Below are 20,185 nucleotides of genomic sequence, written 5' to 3' on the forward strand. Positions count from 1 at the left end.
ATTTCTCAAAAAATCACGAAAATATATCAAGACTTTTCTTATTTTTGTTAATTATTAATCTTAATCAGTAATTAAGACTTTCCTACGCTTGTTATAATAAAAAAAAATATGTAAAGTGTTTTAAAATACATTAATAGAGAGAAATAAATGATAAAATTTATTAAAATGTAATAAAAGAATTTTTTTTTAAATTTTAAAACTTAAAATTAAAATAAATAAGAAGAATAGATATGTCATAATTTTTTTTTGCAAAACCAGTATGAGTGCACAAATTTATACCATTGATGAGAGGAGAATCGTCAATTTATTATCACCGAAGGTGAATAGTAAATATAATCATAATCGCTTACCAAAATTCTAATTAAGCTCCTGAACTGACAATAAATAGCTACTATATTTGTAAGTTCGAACTGCTTAACAAACTATGTTATGACCAAAGGATTCTTCAATGAAAATTCCTCTGATCATTAATTGTGTGCTATGGAGTGGAGAATAATGGATTAGGTGTAAAATAAAACACGTGATTGAGCCAAACAAAGAAACAATGCCTTTTTTTATTGGCTCGTCAGGGAAAAGCCTTGCGGCATAAAAACCCTGGATGTGGTTTAATTATAAAAATGAGAGTCCACCACGTGGTATTACCACGCGGGAAAATACCGTCAATATAAAATGTATATAATGGAAAGATCTCACCTCTCGCTCGCTTCGCTTACGTTCCTTAACTAATTTTACTTAACTCCTTTGATTTCGATGTATATTCACAGGCTTCATATAATGGACTGTAAGAATGTCCCTTTATACTGGCCCCAGCAGGGCGTACGGACTGGGAGTGAGAAGTGGGGAGGCGAGAGGTGGGGGTGACTAGAGGGGCGCTTCGGTAGTTACTAGTAGTTGATCGATGCTCACCATGAGTATCGATCTAGAATTTTGATCGATGGAGGTGGATGCGCGCGAATTTTGAATACTGCTAATTACCGTACGATCCTTTCGGATCGTACAAACTATAATACGCGATAATCTAAAATGGCGAAAGCCGTTTGAGTAAAGTCACAGAGAAAATTATTTCTTAAAAGCACGTGTTCACATAGACGCTTTGCGAAATGTATTGAAAGTAATAATCACACAAAAAAGGAGGAAAAAAGAGCGTTCGTGTTGTTACAGCACATGCGTGAGCAAGTCTTGATTTTTTTCCCCAAACGAGTTATATCGATAGATGCTGTAACCTAAGTTTAAAAGTCGCGTATAAAAGTCGCGTTTCTCTAAAAAATTCAATCACTTCTTCATCCCGTTATTCTCTACGTTGACTTCCTTTCGCTGTCCTATCTATCTTTCTAGTATCTTATTTTGTCTGCATATCCCATTTTTATCATTTCTAATCCTTTGCACTAGGTTTTCCCCTCTGAGAGGACAACGTAATTCCTTATTTTTACTTTGAAAAAGAATATTTTTTTTCAGTCTCTTTTTAACATACATTACAAAAGCAAAAAAAATATTACAAAAAACTTTAACAGATATAATATAGACTATGACTAGTTATTACAGTGAATAAATTTCATCAAATTATTTAACATAGATAAGTATCACATCTTAGGTTTATTTTTTATTATAGGATTATTATAGTTTGCCGCTGCGGTAATTTAATATATTTTTTACAAGGAGTGGCTGCGATCGTTCCCTCTCCGATTTTTTTACAAATTGGAAACCCTTGTAATAGTCTATGAGAAGCTTTATTGGGCCTTTAAACTCGCCGCAGATAGCCAGCCGTTTGAACGACGGTCGAAACGAACCGACGGTCGAAATAAAGAAAGAAGGTGCGTGGTCTGTTTTTTTTTTTTACCAAACGTGTCATATCTTTTCTATTTAAAAATGTTTCTATTTTATTGAAAAATTAATATTAAATTATTTATTTCGCAAATATTGTAATTAACAATTATGAAATATATAGAATATAATAATTGTATATTCTGCAATATTTTACAAAAAAAAATGAAAAGATTATCAAATATATCAGAGAAAAAGAATTAGAGAAAACTGTAGAATATATTAGGAGCAGCTGACAAATTTCATTCAAAAGCATATAAATTACTGTCACATTTTAAGTCGCATATCAGAAAATTATATTACTAATTGTAATATTTGCGTATTTAAGAAACTTATACTAATTTTTCAATAAAATAAAAACATTTTTAAGATATTGAACGCCCAGCGTGAATTGGTGGAGCTTACCACGGGGCTGAAATTTGAGACTCGTAGTGTACACAGTTCGCTAAGCTGAGAGAGCGATACGATTCAATGCATTTTTTAGATCTTTCGTTGTTCAGATCTTTATTTAGACGAGAGTATTTAGAAAGATAAGTTTGTGGTCCAAAGAATAAAGACGAGATATGTTATAAATAATAAGGGTCTCGAAGTGTGGCATGCTATAGAGTTGAAAAAACATTTCTAGACAATATCTTTATTAAATCTCTCATTGCATTTTACCAGAACCTTCGTTCAGTCCAGCAGTATTTTCTATATGTTTTTTGTAATGTCTTTATTTCGTCTATCCTAAAATGTTTGTTATATCGTGCAAGAATGTAGATGAAAACGGGAAATTGAAAATTATACTAACAAAATAAATCACATCATTATAAATTATCTCGAAACAACAAGTCGAAAAGTGTAATATTGGTATTTTACACTGGAGTCTTGAAAAATTTCGTGTTATGTTATCTTCAAACTTTCGAGTAAACTCCTAGGACACCAACTACAAATAATCTTAAAAAAACAAGTCAAAAAGTGTTCACTGAAATCTTTAGATTTTGGGTCAATTAGCGTATCAACAAATATAAACAATTTAATTTTTAAAAAGAGAACAGTATTAATAATTATGAAAATGCTAATAATAAATAAATGCAATTTTGAATTTTGCTTTAATATGGTCCCTATCTAATTAATTTAATATATTCTTGAAATAAAGAAGTTTCAGATCATACAAGTTAGAAATGAAACCTTCAAAAAAAAAGTTTGGAGACGAATGCACAGCATCAGAAGTAAGCTAATCGTAGGGTTTATTTATTTTCATAATGCTATTGCGTATAAAACAAATAGGCACCGGTATGATTTTTTTGTTTGAGTAGCTAACAATAACAACCATATTCCAAATTCTTGTAATTAAGATAGAATGCCGAATGCGATGGCAACAGTTAGACACAAAAATCGTAAGATGATTGTCAATGGAAAGATATCCCGTCCTAAGCTAAGTAAATATAGTATATTTTTTTTTGAAACTGAGGTACATGATAGTCTTTCCGTTAATTTGTTATATCTTTATCAATGGTTATCACAATTTTTTTGCAGATAATTTTCCTATTGTGGGGTTCAGACAGAGAGAAATAATAACTGACTGATGATGAATGATGATGAAATATATAATATGTGTGATAGTTTATCGAATTAATTATGTGATGTTGAACGGTATTTACAAAAAGTTTACTAAAAAGTGGCGTGGTTACAAAAATACAGAATACAAAAGAGTTATGAATATAAAACCGACTGATTGACTAATAAACTGATAAACTGACCGATAAAATACGCAGACGAAGATACTACACATAGAGGAGGCAAGCCAGCATAAAACCTGTCGGCGAAAAAAAAAAGAGATAGAACATGAGAGGTCGAAGTTGTCTCTCTCTAACTTGCGCTGAGCGGTGCATGCGCATTAGTCTGCTAGTAGAGGTTAAGGTAGCTGATTTTAGTACGGCACGAGTTCGAATCTTGCCAATAACTTTTTTATTTATATGTTTTTCTATTCAAGAATACTTAGTAAAAATAGTAAGGATCACGTAAATCAATAAGTTTGTAAATATTAGTAAGTTATAAAAAAATGAATAGAATAAGAAATGTTTTATTTGTTACACTTTTCTTTATTTAGGTGATAAGAATTACTATCAAAATGATCGCTGCAAACTCTAGCATTTACTGGATATTTGAAAATGTTTAGAACAGTCATCCACTTCTGTCGTTGTTCATTGTTTTTAGGAAAACTGCAACATACAATTATCTTTTGCTATCAAAATATATAACACAAGATGTTTTGATAATATTTACATAACCTTACATATTAAATTAATAAAACTCGTTACACAAATAATTATAACTTTGCACATGAAAATTTCACACTTTTATATAACAAGTAAATTATTAAGTTTAACAATTATTTTATTTTTCTTACCAATGAAAAGTACTTTTGTAGTCACCAGGAACATACTGTTTTTTACACAAAATACAGAACTTAGTCATTTTTCACTCACATTACATCACATTTACATTACAGTAGCAAATTGATTCACAAATTATTATTTCTATTTTAATTCGTACTACTGTAATAATTTTATAATTAGTAAACATTAACGAACATCTAACGAGCTTTTACGATAAGACAGACTTACACCAGAACATGTACATAGAATTTTTATGAACATATGGCACGACAAGTCTAATGCGCATGCACCGGTACCACATGAATTAGAGAGAGACAACATCAACCTTGTTTATGCAGAGACATTTCCACTTACACAGCCGCCTATGGTTCGTCTCCTCTATCTATAATATTTCTATGAATATAACAGACTGAAAGTATAATTATTGAACTGAGAACTAAGGACTAAGGAACCGATACAGACAAACAGATATACAGACTGATACAGATTAAAAACTGATAGACTAGGGTTTGAAGACTAAAGACTCACTTTCTTACTTTCTTTCACATATTTATATCATAAAAGAGTAACACACACCCTTTTGAAGAGGGAAGGAGATTATGAATATTATCGACCAATAGCAGAAGGATCCTCTCCCCATAGTCAACCAATGGGTACAGCTTTTGTTTTTGATAAAGAATGTAGTAAAATCATTCAATAACTTCGTTTTTTTTAAACAACGGAATATCGTTTCCTCCCAATTTCCGAGTGGAGTTTTCTGTAGTATCTCTATGGTTTTCTTTAACACGTATGAACTTGCATGCTGTGGAGATCGGCTGACGTCATAGATGTCGCCGATATTGAGAGCGAGTCGTAAGCCTTATAGGTGTACACCATTGTTCCTTTTTTTCAGTCTATTCGAAACAGCCCTCCGGTAAAGACGTGCCATTCCTTGTGCAATTAAATATAGATGTTTTCTGATTTAATATTATATTTTGTGTTATTTTTCATTTATAAGAACCCAATAATAATACAGGTTATTGGCCCAGGTTACGCACAAAGTCCACCTGCGTGCTGCGTGTAAAATTTATTTTTGTGTGTGTAAATAAATTGTGCTTTGTACAACGGATTAGAAAACAACGAAGTCGAGAATCCCCAGCCAGTTATCACAAAGGGTTTGGAATTTAAGGAAGTCTCATACCAGGCTTTGGACAGACTTACACAACTCAATTTCTAAAGTCAACGAGAGTAACGTACATATTCGTGAAAATAGTTATTCTTTTTTTTTCTCACCTTTTTCTAATCGCTTTGTCCTAGAACAAAGAACGATCATATTTTCGGCGGCTCCATCGCTTCGCCGCACCCCTTGTTTAAACATTCGACTAGAAGACAAAGAAATCATGACGTCATAAAAGACGTTGTATCCCCTCCATCGGTCTGCAGCTAGCGATAAGCATACATTCCCTCTCTCAATCTATAGCCTAAGGGCCGTACCGCGATCGAGGACTCAATGCGTGGCGATAAATTAATACAAACAAATGGAAAACTCAAAATTGAAAAGAAACATAAAGCCGTTTAATGGTGAGCAGTATAATGTTTGGAAGTTTAGAATTCGTGCGTTAATCTGTGAACTAGACGCGTTTCAAGTGATTGACAACGAAGTACCAGAAACAATTACAGATTAATGGATGAAAGCAGAAAAGACTGCGAAGAGCATAATCATTGAGTATCTCTCAGATTCATTTTTTGAATTTTCTAAATCAGATAGAACTGCGCACAAATACTTAAAAGTTTGGACGATATTTATGAACATAAAAGCTTAGCTACTCAACTCTCATTACGCAGGAGATAACTTGAATTAAAATTACAAGGTTATACACCTTTGACAAAGAATTTAATGATTTTCGATGAATTAGTTTCCGACCTACTTGCTGCCGGTACTAAATTAGAAGAGACTGACAAGATAGCTCATTTACTATTAACTTTGCCAACCACATATAAGGACCTTGAATAAGTTCTCGCTGTTTCATAAAAAATGGCAATAGCAGTACTCTGTGCTTGAAATTTCGAATGGTAACGCACTTGCAAGTAAGTACTGTATCTAACCTGACATTTCAGTGTATAATAGTTCACTTTAGTGTAAACAAAGTAATTTTTTATTAGTTTTGAAAATGTTTACTTTTGTGCCAATTAAAGTGTATATGCGGGGAATTTTATTGCACTACTTTATTCAAAAAAAATCGGCAGCTGAAGCACATAGAACTCTTGTTGAGACTTATGGTGACAATGCTCTGTCGGATACGACATGCAGAGATTGGTTTCGACGCTTCAAAAATAATGATTTAGAACTTGAAGATAAAAAACGTTCTGGCGCACCAAAAAAATTTCAAGACAGAGAATTGGAGGAATTACTCGATGAAGACCGATCTCAGACGCTAGCAGAACTTGGAGAAAAACATTACAAGTTGATGAGTCAACTGTTTCAAAACGTTTAAAAATGTTAGGAATGATCCAGAAGCAAGGACATTGGGTGCCATATGAATTGAAGCCAAGAGATATCGTACGGCGTTTTGTCATGTGTGAACTACTGCTTCAACGGCAGAAAAGAAAAAGTTTTTTGCACCGTATCGTGACTGGCGATGAAAAATGAATACACTATGATAATCCAAAGCGTAGAAAATCATCGGGTAAGCCTGGCCATGCATCAAAATCGTCCGCAAAACCAAATATCCATGGTTCGAAGCTTCTTCTCTGTATTTGGTGGGATCAGCAGGGTGTAATTTATTATGAGCTGCTCCAACCGAATGAGACTATCACGGGGGATCGCTATCGACTTCAATTGATGCGTTTGAGTCGAACGCATGTTGCAAAACCAGTGAAAACCTACCTGGAAACGCTTCGATGGGAAGTTCTACCCCACCCGCTGTATTCACCTGATATAGCCCCTTCCGAATTCCACCTATTCCGTTCGATTGCACATGGCTTAGCTGACTAGCGTTTTCATTCTTACAAAGAAGCTAAAAAATTGGTCGATTCTTGGATAGCTTTAAAAGACATGTCGTTTTTCCAACGCGGAATTCATATGCTGCCAGAAAGATGGGAGAAAGTGGTCTCTAGTGATGGGCAATACTTTTAATTAAACGTTTTTGTTCCTTCTATTGTAAATAAAGTTTCTATTTTGCAAACAAACAGCTATGAACCTATTCAATAATAGCAATAATATCTATGCTGCATTCTGTGTTGAATATTTAGGATTCTTGAGCGCTGTAAGCAATTTGTTAAGAAAATTTATTAGTGGGGGATGAACAGTAGAAGTACGTGAAAACTTTGCTTCTTTTCCTTTCATTCCCATCTCTCTCTCATACAAGAAAACACAACAAACACTTAACACGTGTAAATATTACAATAATCAAACAAAGAGAATTACTTGGCAAATAACTTTGTGAAATACATAAACCTAAGTGAGTGAAATAAATAGGTGAAAGTAAAAAGAAAAGAAAAACTCTAAGTACTTCCAACAGATCATAACTTTTCATACAATAAAATCAAAATAACCCTTTATTCGGTTTTGAAATATATTTAATGGAATTATTATAATAGATCAATTAGTATCATGAGGTTTTTCTTATAGTTTTTAAATTCTTAAATGGCAAAATTACCTTGAATACGTAATCGATAAACTTGAATTAACAAATGACTAACAAGTTCGTTTTGTATTAAATATGTGGAAATCCTTGGCTTTTAACATGATTCTAAAGCATTTAAGTTTTATTCATCCTACGCAACTTAAAAACGACCAACTTATATCCGTGTTATAAAATACATTCTCAAAATATAAGAACGAGAATGCAGCTAGGTACCGCTTTCTTTATCGTTTTCAAATTGAAGGTGAAAACATAATAAACTATAGTATAGCTTTAAGTAAATTAATAGTATTTAGATAAATGCGTCCTTTATAAAAATTTACAATACAATCCAATACATCCTCAGCATTTTTATAAAAACAAATTAAAATGTACTTTTAAAATTTTATTTAAGTAATCAATACATATGAAGACAAAATACAAACAGAAATATTTGACCACATTCTCTTTGTAAATTAATTAGTACATTACTGGTACCGTTTAATTCGTAGCCATAATTACAGAAGTAAATCAAGTGAAAACAACTAACTAATTTTATACCTTCAACAGCATAGTTCTTTTATGTTTGGCAATACGACTTCTGCAAAGAATGATAACTATTCGCAGGATCAGAAGGGGTCTTACAAAAAGTTGTATTTAGAATCGATGGTGTTGATATTGTAATACTTGTCGAAAGTAGAATAATTGGGCTGGTCTAGTGGAATTCGAATTTTTCATAGTTGAATTGTGACACGAGGGAAGTGATTTAAATGTTTGCAATCGAGAAATTATATCTTAGATCCAGTTTATATGAGATGATACATTTGTGTAAAGAGAATAAGAATTATTGTCACAAATAGTTGTACCAGCCCTTAATATTTTACCAAGAGAAAGACTAACGATTCCTCTTAAAACCCGTAAATTTCCAGTTCGATATACCAACTCTTCTCCACTGTCACCATCGCAGACAGATGTTCCTAAAATTCAGATAATTATTGGTATGTATAATTTTTAAATATGTTAATTTTTTCATATCAATTTTGATTTGTTACCAATCATTCGTATAACCAGCACAAAATTTGTCCATCATTATAAGATTTTCAGATTCAACATAATTTTTTGAAGATTTACATTGACTAAGAGGAACATATGGCAATGTTGCAGATTGCAGAACTAAACTCGATGATCCTTTAGCGGTTTTACTCAATCTTGAAGCTACACCGAATTCAGACTCAATTAAATCATCATTTATACACGCCGTTACTAACCAATGTAACATTACAAGTGGATTTTCGATTTCCATGATTGCTATCTCTACTGCATAATTTCCTTCAAAGCCCAAATAATTACAAGTAATGTAAATGCCTTTTACCTTATGTCACGTCTCAGTGATGACTAATTTCGAACTTTGCTACGTCAATTGTGCGAATGTCTCACTTATAAGTAATTTACTAATTATTACTTTAGCTATATTGGTACTTTGTAATATTTGTATTCTTAATTTTATTTTATAGCCACTTTCACGAACGACCATCGATATTGGCATTCGTTGATCATATTGCAAATAGAATAGCAAGGATCCATTGTCGTTCATGATCGTGAGAAAGTAAGTGATAAGTAAACTTTTGCAATCCTACAGTACTCACTTTCTTGCTGACTATAGTTGAGATCACGCTTCAAAAATAGAACGCGCGTGCCGTTTGTAGAATTCACAGGTAACCGTAGCTGATATCTGTTTAAATAAAAAAATTATATTATTCTAAATTCGCAAGGTTCACGATCGATAGTAACTGATATTCATCCATTTCGTGGAATCATAGTCGACAGTACGTCGTATCCCAAAATAGGCAGTTTACTGAGGGAAAGTGAATTGGGCCTGGCGGAAAAAACTGTGTTCTTCCCTGCCGGCAGTCTACCACTTCAGCTAAGAGTTTGCGTTTAAAAATTAGTCTACTACTTCAACTAATAGAGTTCACGTAAAGAATTAGCCTACATAGTATCTCTTAAAAGTTAGCAAATAGAAATTGTTTTAGTCTTGCTTTGTTATCCGTTATACATTAGCGTTTTATTTTGAGTTTACTGTTTGTAAAATCTCTGTAATATAAACTTTATTTGAGAATATACTGTTATTTTATACATTTGGAAGTGCTTGTGCAAGAACTGAACTAAGTTTCTCATCATACACAAATCCAGTAACCTATCGACACGGCACTAAGCACCAATAGACTACAAGCCCGACCTAAAAAATCGATGGGTCATATGATCCCGCAGGAAACCTATATTGGACGATAGAAGGACATAAAACAATAATTTTTAGCACTATGCCGCGACTTGTAAGCTGTCCAACTGAGTGCAGGTGAAAATTAAAAAGCACAAAATAACCGGGTGCTTTTTTATCAAATGATTTTCTACGGCATTCTTACCACCTATAGATCCATCGAAAATAATGAGAAAACACGTAGTGCCGTTAAAAAATAGTAAGCCACAAAGTCGGACAAAATTTTTGATTTTCTGACAAAACCCCGGGTCTATTACATCATTTGATTATTTACGGCGTTTGTTTTATACAATTTAAATACCTATTGTAATTGATTATTCCGCAACACCGTGAAAAAATTATGCAACAAGGGAGAAAAATCCAGGGTTAAAATCCACCTTTTTCCACGGGTCTAGGGGATGATCGGATACTACATATAATTAATTTATTTTGAAAGTATTCTATGCATAGATAACATTTTTCCACATGCCGTAAATTTTTTTTGGTCAAAGGGCCTGTAGGAGGAAAAAAACTTCCGAAAAATCCATGTAAAAAAATGTACTTTTAGGTGATATTTAGTACGACATTTTTCTGTACGGCATTTAAATAGTTTATTTTTATTTAATGCAATCGTCTATAGAAAATCAATGCCGTACAAATCTGATAGTTCATATTCATAAAAAAGTAATAAAAATAATAAATATATATAATTTTCATTTTATGTGGTTTGCTTCGTAAAATGAACTCTCCTTTAAAATTAATATTAATCAAATAATAAATATTATTTATTAAATGAATGTTTTACTTATTAAAATACTTGTCTATTTTTTAATTTATATTTTTAATACGTACATATAGTGTTCAGGAGGGTAGTACGAACGCGAAGTATACATACAATATAATATATACGCATATTGTATATGTATGTGTATGTGTATATTAGATAAATATATTACAAAACGAAGCAATAAAAATTTTGTTGGTAGTGAAAGTGTATTAAATGCTGGACATGTGATTAAGTGTGGGCAAGTACCAAGTCGTGATTGTAATATTATAAATATTTTTGCTTTTTGTTTACAAACTTCACATATTAAAGGAAATCCACATGAAATAACTGGTGGAATATTAAAAAATGGTCGAATAATTGGAATGAGTTGTTCATATAAGGCTGGTTTAAGTGGTATTTGTAAATATGTTGTTGCAGTATTGCAATATCATTAACTGTCACTAATTTAATTGATCTTCTACGTATTCTTTCTTCTCGAGAATCTATTTGATCTACAGGACAAGCTCATTCTTTGGATGATCCTAAAGAAAGATTTTGACTAGGAATACTTGTTTTTTTTAAATAAGTTCGAGTTGAATCGATATCTATACCAATACACAAAAACAATATAGGCATGAGTAAATTTATTGATTTAACAATTTATAATAACCAGAAAAAATAATTGTTGAAAATACTTACGTGAAGGTCAAAAACCTAATTTTTTCATCACGACAAGCTATGTTTGTACAACCAAATACACAGCAATAGACTTTACTTTTATTTTTTCTTGCTGGGAATTCCGTAACAAACAAAAATTCTTTACAACAACTTCTTAATTTAACAATACTATTTATTTTCAATTGTACTTTCAATAATAAATAATCAAGTCATAAAATTAAAAATATATATATTTCCACATAAATATTGTGTAGTTTAAGTTAGCTATCAGCAATATTATTGTTTACTCATAAAACATATGTGAAATTATTTAATAAAATTGTAGTACTTTTTATTTTTAATTAATATTTTCTATATAAACAAATTATAAGAATGTTTGAAGTATATTTCATCAAAATTTATAGAAAAATGTTAATACTGAGTATAATAGTTTTTATTTTTAGGAAATAATATTCACACTGTCTTACTTTAAATATACGGCATAATGATTTTTACATATCATTAACTGTTCCTTTTAAAAATATGTTTATGCCGTACAGTATTAAATGACCATAAAGTATCCCCTAAAACAGTAGTGTTATTTTTATCTGCCAAAAAATATGGTCTGCATTAAAATGAACGGCATGATTTTTTCCTAATTCATTGACCCTTAAACTATTTAGAACAACAATAACATTTAAGAAATTGCTTTATGTTATTAATGTACGATAACTTAAACTTTTACAAAAATTGAAAAAATTTCATTTTTTGTTTTCTCTATAATTTTTTTTAGAACAGTTTTTTTTATCGACAATAATACAGAACAATTGTACTTAGCAATATCATGTTAAAAAACAAGTTGCCGTACAGAGTCAAATGATTTTACAGCTGTATAAATCAAATATACGATTAAATTAAGTTAAAAATTGATACACATTCAAAAAACAACAATTTTTAAACGGCATTATTTTAATTAGTACTTCTGAGTGCTAAAAAATAAACTGAAACTGATGCCGTTGTTTTTTAGATCATCCCCCAGACCCGTGGAAAAAGGTGGATTTTAACCCTGGATTTTTCTCCCTTGTTGCATAATTTTTTCACGGTGTTGCGGAATAATCAATTATAATAGGTATTTAAATTGTATAAAACAAACGCCGTAAATAATCAAATGATGTAATAGACCCGGGGTTTTGTCAGAAAATCAAAAATTTTGTCCGACTTTGTGGCTTACTATTTTTTAACGGCACTACGTGTTTTCTCATTATTTTCGATGGATCTATAGGTGGTAAGAATGCCGTAGAAAATCATTTGATAAAAAAGCACCCGGTTATTTTGTGCTTTTTAATTTTCACCTGCACTCAGTTGGACAGCTTACAAGTCGCGGCATAGTGCTAAAAATTATTGTTTTATGTCCTTCTATCGTCCAATATAGGTTTCCTGCGGGATCATATGACCCATCGATTTTTTAGGTCGGGCCTGTAGTCTACAAAAGATTCGAAGAGCTTCTAAAATCTGACGATCAACCCCAAAGGAAGACCATCTTTCGGGAATTCTTAACCACCTTAAGATAATAGAAATATCTTGTAAACCGCTATCTCTTACTCGCTTAATAGGTTCCACGCTCTTAGCCCAGATCCCGGGTAAAGTACTAGCTCTACAGACCGACCCAAAATTGGGCATTTATTCTTTCGACCGAGTAAACACTGGTGGCGTGACCAGATCGAAGAAAATCATCTTTAGAATTGTTCTTGCTCCTTGACATCCCCTTCTGGGACGTCACACTTAGAAAAAAAGTGCACTTAATTTATAATTATTAATGTATAACATTTTCATTAAATAGTTAATTTTATCTCAACCACAAATATTTTTTATTTTAAAAATACAATATGAAAAATCAGTATAAGAAATCATACTCTAGACTTTCCAACGAATTCCTTATTGTTCTAAATAAAATCATAATCACGATAAATGTTTCCTGTTGCTATATAATAATTATTTGGATTTTCTGTCCTTTGACTCGTTTCGTCATAAACTCAATACGCTGCGATAAGAAGGAAATTCTCTTTTATTATTGTTGCTCAGCAAATGAATTTCTTTAATCCGTTAGGAGTTTTTTGATAATATAGTGTAGTGTGCCATGGAATTTTAAGGATTGGGGATAAATAGCCGTTTACAATTCTATGACCATCAGGTGATATCTCTGGATTTGAAGGAAAATTACCGCATTCTAAAAAATATAAGGAAAGAAACATTTATATTTATAATTCGAAAAAATGTTACTAAATTACCAATTCAATTCTATAACTTTTAAATAATATTTTAGTATATATTACAAAGTATTATGTAATATTTGTCATGAAGTTATTCACAATACAAAACCTTAAATTACCTACTATTAATAATATTAATTGTTTTTTTTAGGTATTCAAATGATTTTAATTTTGATTTGTTTATAACTGAAATAAGGAGCTCGAGTTAGTTAGCTGTTTTACTTTATAAATCATGAAGCGATGTATAGTGAATTTAAATATTTACAAGCTTGATTAATTGATAATATTGATTATGTGAAAATAATATCAATACAAAAAATGTGTAATTTACACGTTTCACTAAAACATTGTAACGTTTTCTTACGGTTAGTTTAACTGTAAACTTTTCATAAAATAAACGAATAAATTAAAATCATTAGCGCTGCATTAAATATGTTATAGATAAATACTATTTTATACTATTTGTGTGTGTGTGTGTGGTGTGGTGTGGTGGTGGTGGTGGTTATGGTGTGGTGTGGTGTGGTGGTGGTGGTGGTTATGGTGTGGTGTGGTGTGGTGGTGGTGGTTATGATGATGATGATGTGTGTGTGTGTGTGTGTGTGTGTGTGTGTGCGTGCGTGCGTGCGTGCGTGCGTGCGTGCGTGCGTGCGTGAAATTTGCTACATAATGTACAATAGACCTTTTAATTAAAATCATAAGTAATATTTTGATGTGAATTATCTGAAATAGATAGATAATTTAGTTTTAAGATACTTTTCCTAACATGTTATTCTAATAACGTGTCTATAAAAAAGGTTTCTTTTATAGATTATACAGTATTTAAAAATAATTCCAAAACAGGCTTAGTTTCTTTAAGATATTCCGAAGCTTAAAATATGTTAATTCATATGAAATCAATATCAGGATATTTCAGATTACGAATATATTAAAGCGTTACAATTTTAGCAATAAATAGGTAGGATTATTATTCCCAATATTAGTTTAAACAATTATGCTGCCACCCCTAACATAAATAAAAATACCCGCCGTACTTAAGGGTTCATTCTGGTTTATACGCTAAAAAAAAGGATATTTTCACGATTTTTTTTTAGGCTCAGTAGGATGCATATACATATGAAAGTTTTTGGGTATGATAAATACACTCTAGAAGTACGAGAACATTTTTTTTTATTGTTTTTAACATAATTTGACATTCAAAATGGTTGACAAACGTGAACCCTTAAAAAGTAGGTATGCTGTTGGCGGGCATCGAAATTTGAGAACGGGTGATCTAATACAAAAAAATTGAATGGCTTTAAATTCAGTATAACAATGGCTATCGGGTATGCTACAATTATCAATTTTTATGAAAACAAAACAAAATGACAGCCATTTTTCGAAAAATAAAAAAATCGTTGATTTTTTTCGCACTTTTTACAAAAAAAAAAATATAGTAAAAATAAATATTTTGACTTAGTTGTAGCATGTGAGATAGCCATTTATGTGTAGAGTATGTGATTAAAATTTCAGAAGGATCGGTTAAGTAGTTTCGGAGATATCATGCCCGCCAACCGAAAAAACGTTGTTTCGAGAAAAACGCGTTTAAAGTTTTTTTTTTAAATTTTAAAAAAGTCTGACTTTACCTTATTCTGCGATGCCTGTACCATACAGTATGCCTTCTGCTTCTTCTAAATACTCATTATCTTCCACTCTAGCCTTTTTTCGTTGTGTCCTGGCCTCTTTTAAAGCTTCTCCGCTCAAACGATTGACTGAACGCACAAGCGTGTTGTCGGGGTTACTAGCGTAATTGACTGCGATAGGGCCAAGTTTTATCCCCAAAACGTGCATTATTTTCAGTATTGGATCAAAACCTTTGTTGAATATACAAGCTGCCAATTTACAAGCTATTTCAACAATTTTATTTAGCAATAAATAGGTGTTTAGGCACCATAGCCCAAACGCATTTGTTGAAGCATTCATTATTATTTTGAGTGTGGCCACCTAAACATCTTTCAAGTAATTCTGTTTTTGTCAGGTCAACATCAACCTTTTGTTTTTTGCTGCTATATTCATGCAGAGACTTACACAACCGCAGATGGTTTGTCTCCTCTATCTGTAATATCTCTATGTGTTTGGGTCGCAAAATAATATACTTAGACTGCTCGGATCGTTCTAAAATTTTTGTATGATAATTCTACATATGTCTACTTTCGAAAAATGCAAAAAAAATTGATTTTTTCAAAATGATAAACCAGAATGAACCCTTCAGTAACATTGTATTGGTTCTGGTTTCCATAGACCAGTATTGTCACATATTACTTGATTTTATTGTTTGATCTGAATACTTTCAAATTCCCGATGATTGTCACGACAACTCAACTATGCGAAAGTTTCAGGCAAAACGGGAAATTCGCATGATACCCGTTTACCATTTAAATTACAATCAGCGTCTATCGATGATGAAGTCAATGATCCGCAACGTATTTCTAAAATGATAACTTTAAAAAATAATGAGGAAATATTAAAAAAAAAATATAAAAAAAAATACATACATATTGTCATACACTTTTACTTAATAAAACTTAAAGGGGTAATGTGCTACTCTAGAGCCTGAAAAAATAAGCTTTTTTGTGTGAAATTTTTTTTTAGGAAAAATATAATATAAATCCAGTTTACAAAGATAGAAGTTTATTGCATATATGATTGACTATAAAACCTTATTTTTGTAGAATAATTTATTGAAAAATAGCGACTGTGCAGCGTCTCTCTGATGACCTTTCTATTTTGGGAGAGTTTACGGCCGTACCAATAACTAATGTAAATTTTGAGTTATGATGAGTCATTAAATTTTTTTTATTGTACATAACAAAAGCACGAGAAGTACATAGAATTTTTTTGATTTATCTATTTTTGGCCGATTGGCGCACATTCAAACTCAAGTTTGCAAAATTAGCAGAAAACTCGCCAGAAAATTCTTAAAAACAAAGGAACTAAGCCATATACAAAAATAAATCCTACGTATTATATTTGGATTTAACTAGATCTTTAAAAATATATCGTCTATTTAGGAAACATATTTTTAAAGATCTAGTTAAAATTTGAAGTTTTATGTCTTGTCATTATTTGTAAACAAAATTGAATTAATAGGAAGTATATAAGTGATATTTGACTTTTCAAAATTGAAATAAAAAATTTTTTACAATTGTCTAATTTTAAAAGTGGTGTAAGTCTATTTGCAGTCCGTAAATAAACATTCGTTTAGTGAAATTCGCCTAAAACAAATTTATATAACCAAATTACGTAATGATAAATCAATTAAACCATTGTCAGACTTCATATAATTTGCTTAAATTTTTTAATTAACAGATATGCTAATTTTTAATTTTCTAAAAACAAGAGAAAATGAGCTTACATAACTTTAAACATTAACGGTAAATATATCCTTATTCCAAATATTAATATGACTGATAATTATATATATATATATATAAACAATTAGTAAAATATTGTAAAATTAAACATCGCAAAAATAAAAAAGTTACTTATTTGGAAATGTTTATTGTCCTTTCAATAATGTCATGCTTTTTATTAAATAACCAGAATCATTGATATTATCATTGTTCAACGTGTTTAATTTTACTTTAATATTTCAATATTACTTTGCACATTTGTTCGTGACCCGATTCTAACGTGTTGACATGTAACAATTAAAATAACTAAATCGAACTGCATATTATGTCAGTCACTGCGTAAAATAATGAATAATCTTTGTTTTTTTTGTATTTTTAGAGAAGCTATTATTAACAATAATAATTTTTTTTCAAGGAGAAATGAATGACATTGAACCATAACAGTCAATACAAAATTTTACATTTTTAATATCATCATAATGTTACGAACAAATAAGAATCACAATTCATATTTGTAAGTTTCGATACAATTTTATAAATTTATCTGAAAAAAAAAATACGTTTGTTAACGTATGTTTCTTTTTATCAGCCTAGTTCAGTTAACAGTATAAAAGCAATCAATGTTTTTCATCATATCTTATCAAATAATTCACACTGCAAATTAAAAACTTCTTGTTCTCTTGTAAAGAATAATGTGATAATATCGAAATTTTCAATCAATCGATTATCTTTATAAAATTGACATGCTTAAAACTATTGATTGGTTTATTATTTTTATAAACGTCGTTTATTTCTCTTGAATTCATTTATATTCTAGTAATATGTAATCTAATTATGTTTTTCTTTTTAGAGAAAAGAACAAATAACAGACGAAGCGATATTAAATTCATACATTTTAGCAATATGTATCATTTCATTGAGCGTTAAATTTTCTTTACTTGCATATATATTAATTATTTCTTTCTTTATCAGTCCGTCTACGAATCGACTCTTCAAATTAGGTATTTTTTGAAATTTATTTCTGCATCTAGTCAGTTTTCTATTCAATGCGTTAAGATATTCTTGCGGTGATTTGCCGATAAATTGATCTTGACTCCAAAAACTAACTTCGGCAGCTGACATTTCGTCATAATATCCGAAACTTATTAATACTTTGCCTATAAGTTCTTCGTATAAAAGACCATAAAGCCGAGACAAAGAGAAATGTTTATAAATAATTTGAAAAGCAGATGTTTTCATCATAAAGAAAAAAAAAAGGAAAACTTATTACCACCTTTTATATTAAGAAAATCTGCTATATACTCAAATGTATTATGCCAAGATAAAAAGTCCATATTGTCTAAATTAAATTTAACCAGATAAGAATCTCCTTCAGACATTATATCGTTCATTGAATCATCCACTGATAACGTTGATGATCCTGATGAATCCATTGTTGTTTTGTAACTTTAACAAATTGCTAGAAGTTATTTCTTAAACCTTTTTTTCATCTTCACTAATAAACACTCTATTATTTCCGTATTGAACTTAAAATCCTGTTTCGTTTTTTTATACGAATGTTTTTTATTTAAAAATATAAGTCTTAGGTTTATAGTTTTCTAGTTAAAGTTCTTAGTGTTTTATTGAAGATTAAGAGTAATTTCTACAAGTTTATAATGTTAATAGGAATAGAAATACAATATATATATATATTAGGGTGGTTCAAAAAATTTACTTATTTTTTTTTTTCAAGTGCCACGCAAAAATGGGTTCCTAGACACCTTAAAAGAATTCTCACCCAAAATGAGCTCTTAATTTTAATAGGAAGATCCTCCGCATCGCAGTTTTTTATTTTTTTTTTCAGACTTATAGAATAAAATTCATACCTCATCATTAATTGATTGTACAAAAAAATGTTCTGGAAGAATTTTGTAGGATTACATTAAGCGTTCAAAAGATATTCATCATCAAACTTTCATGTGTACTGATTTTTGTCTCTGAATATTTTTTGAACGCTTAATTTAATCGCCAAAACATAAGACACTATTTTTATAGAGCAGTTAATTTCCTACAAATATTTGTATTGTGCACTTTTTAATAGTCATTTATTGTCGAGTTATAAAATTCATAAACAAAAATGAAATTTGTCTAAAAATCATCAAATTTAAATCTTCAATATCATTCAAATGGTGAGGTTTACGGAAAAAATATAAGATACCATTTTAGTAGAGCATTTTATTTCCTACTAAATTCTTTTAGAACATTTTTTTGTACAATCAATAAATAATGAGGTATGAATTTTAATCTATTGGACTGAAAAAAAAAATAAAAAACTGCGATGCGGAGGATCTTCCTATTAAAATTAAGAGCTCATATTTGGTGAGAATTGTTTTAAGGTGTCTAGGAACCCATTTTTGCGTGGCACTTGAATTAAAAAAAATAAGTCATTTTTTTGACTCACCCTAATATATATATATATATATACACATAATGTACATAATAAGTAACGTTCTACAGACCAAGAGTGTAAATACAATAGAACAATAAACGAAAACAGAAATTGGAAACTGTTAATTCAAAACGATATTATTATTTATAATAGCTTTCTAAAAAAAAAAATTAAATATAGTTAGAATTTTTATGTAAAGATTTAATAATAGTCGGTATGGCTTAGTTTGGATAATGAACGTGGCTTTAATCAACAATGAATTTGTAATAAGATGTCTGGGCTAACAATGTGAAGAGAATATCAGCCGTTTATTTTATAAGTGGCCTAAATCCATTTATGTTCGAAATAGATATTGAAGGATTTACGTTGGATAACATTTTGAAATATAGATAATAGATGACATTGTAGAAAAATGTTTATCGGTTTTTAAATGTGTTATATTTATCATCCCTATTAGTATAATTTTTATTTAAGAAATAATATGTTTTTGATAGTTATGATTAGACTTTGACTACTTTCAAAATAAACTTTTTCATCATTTCATTAACCAGCAAATTTGGATTTTACCAAATTTTAATGAATTTAAAAACGTAAGTAACAAGTATCCTTTCTCA

General features: G+C 30.4%; 1 protein-coding gene and 1 long non-coding RNA gene across 2 annotated transcripts; both read right to left on the reverse strand.

Moving 5' to 3' along the window:
* Positions 1 to 3,853: 3,853 nt before the first annotated feature.
* Positions 3,854 to 4,449, reverse strand: LOC149031294 (uncharacterized). The gene is made up of 2 exons (XR_016177854.1): positions 4,214 to 4,449; positions 3,854 to 4,025 (listed from the first exon to the last, which is right to left on the reverse strand). It is a non-coding gene; the product is annotated as an uncharacterized LOC149031294 (long non-coding RNA).
* A 4,150-nt stretch (positions 4,450 to 8,599) lies between these two features.
* LOC107072633 (coagulation factor X) lies at positions 8,600 to 9,398 on the reverse strand. Its single transcript, XM_015332719.1, has 3 exons — positions 9,242 to 9,398; positions 8,873 to 9,133; positions 8,600 to 8,781 (listed from the first exon to the last, which is right to left on the reverse strand). The coding sequence occupies exons 1-3, from the start codon at positions 9,396 to 9,398 to the stop codon at positions 8,600 to 8,602; spliced, it is 600 nt and encodes a 199-aa protein (XP_015188205.1).
* Positions 9,399 to 20,185: the final 10,787 nt, after the last annotated feature.

This window comes from Polistes dominula, unplaced genomic scaffold (genome assembly GCF_049000335.1).
Source record: "Polistes dominula isolate Pdom_NZ unplaced genomic scaffold, Pdom_raw_medaka contig_338, whole genome shotgun sequence".
In the NCBI taxonomy this organism is placed as follows: Eukaryota; Metazoa; Arthropoda; class Insecta; order Hymenoptera; family Vespidae; genus Polistes; species Polistes dominula.

What these genes read in the sequence shown, in the direction of transcription:
- LOC107072633 (XM_015332719.1), bottom strand. Translation starts at nt 9,398, where the DNA reads ATGAACGACAATGGATCCTTGCTATTCTATTTGCAATATGATCAACGA. An exon ending in AATTAGTAAATTACTTATAA is followed by an intron (nt 9,134 to 9,241) that starts GTGAGACATTCG and finishes TGGGCTTTGAAG; the next exon opens with GAAATTATGCAGTAGAGATA. An exon ending in GATGGACAAATTTTGTGCTG is followed by an intron (nt 8,782 to 8,872) that starts GTTATACGAATG and finishes TCTGAATTTTAG; the next exon opens with GAACATCTGTCTGCGATGGT.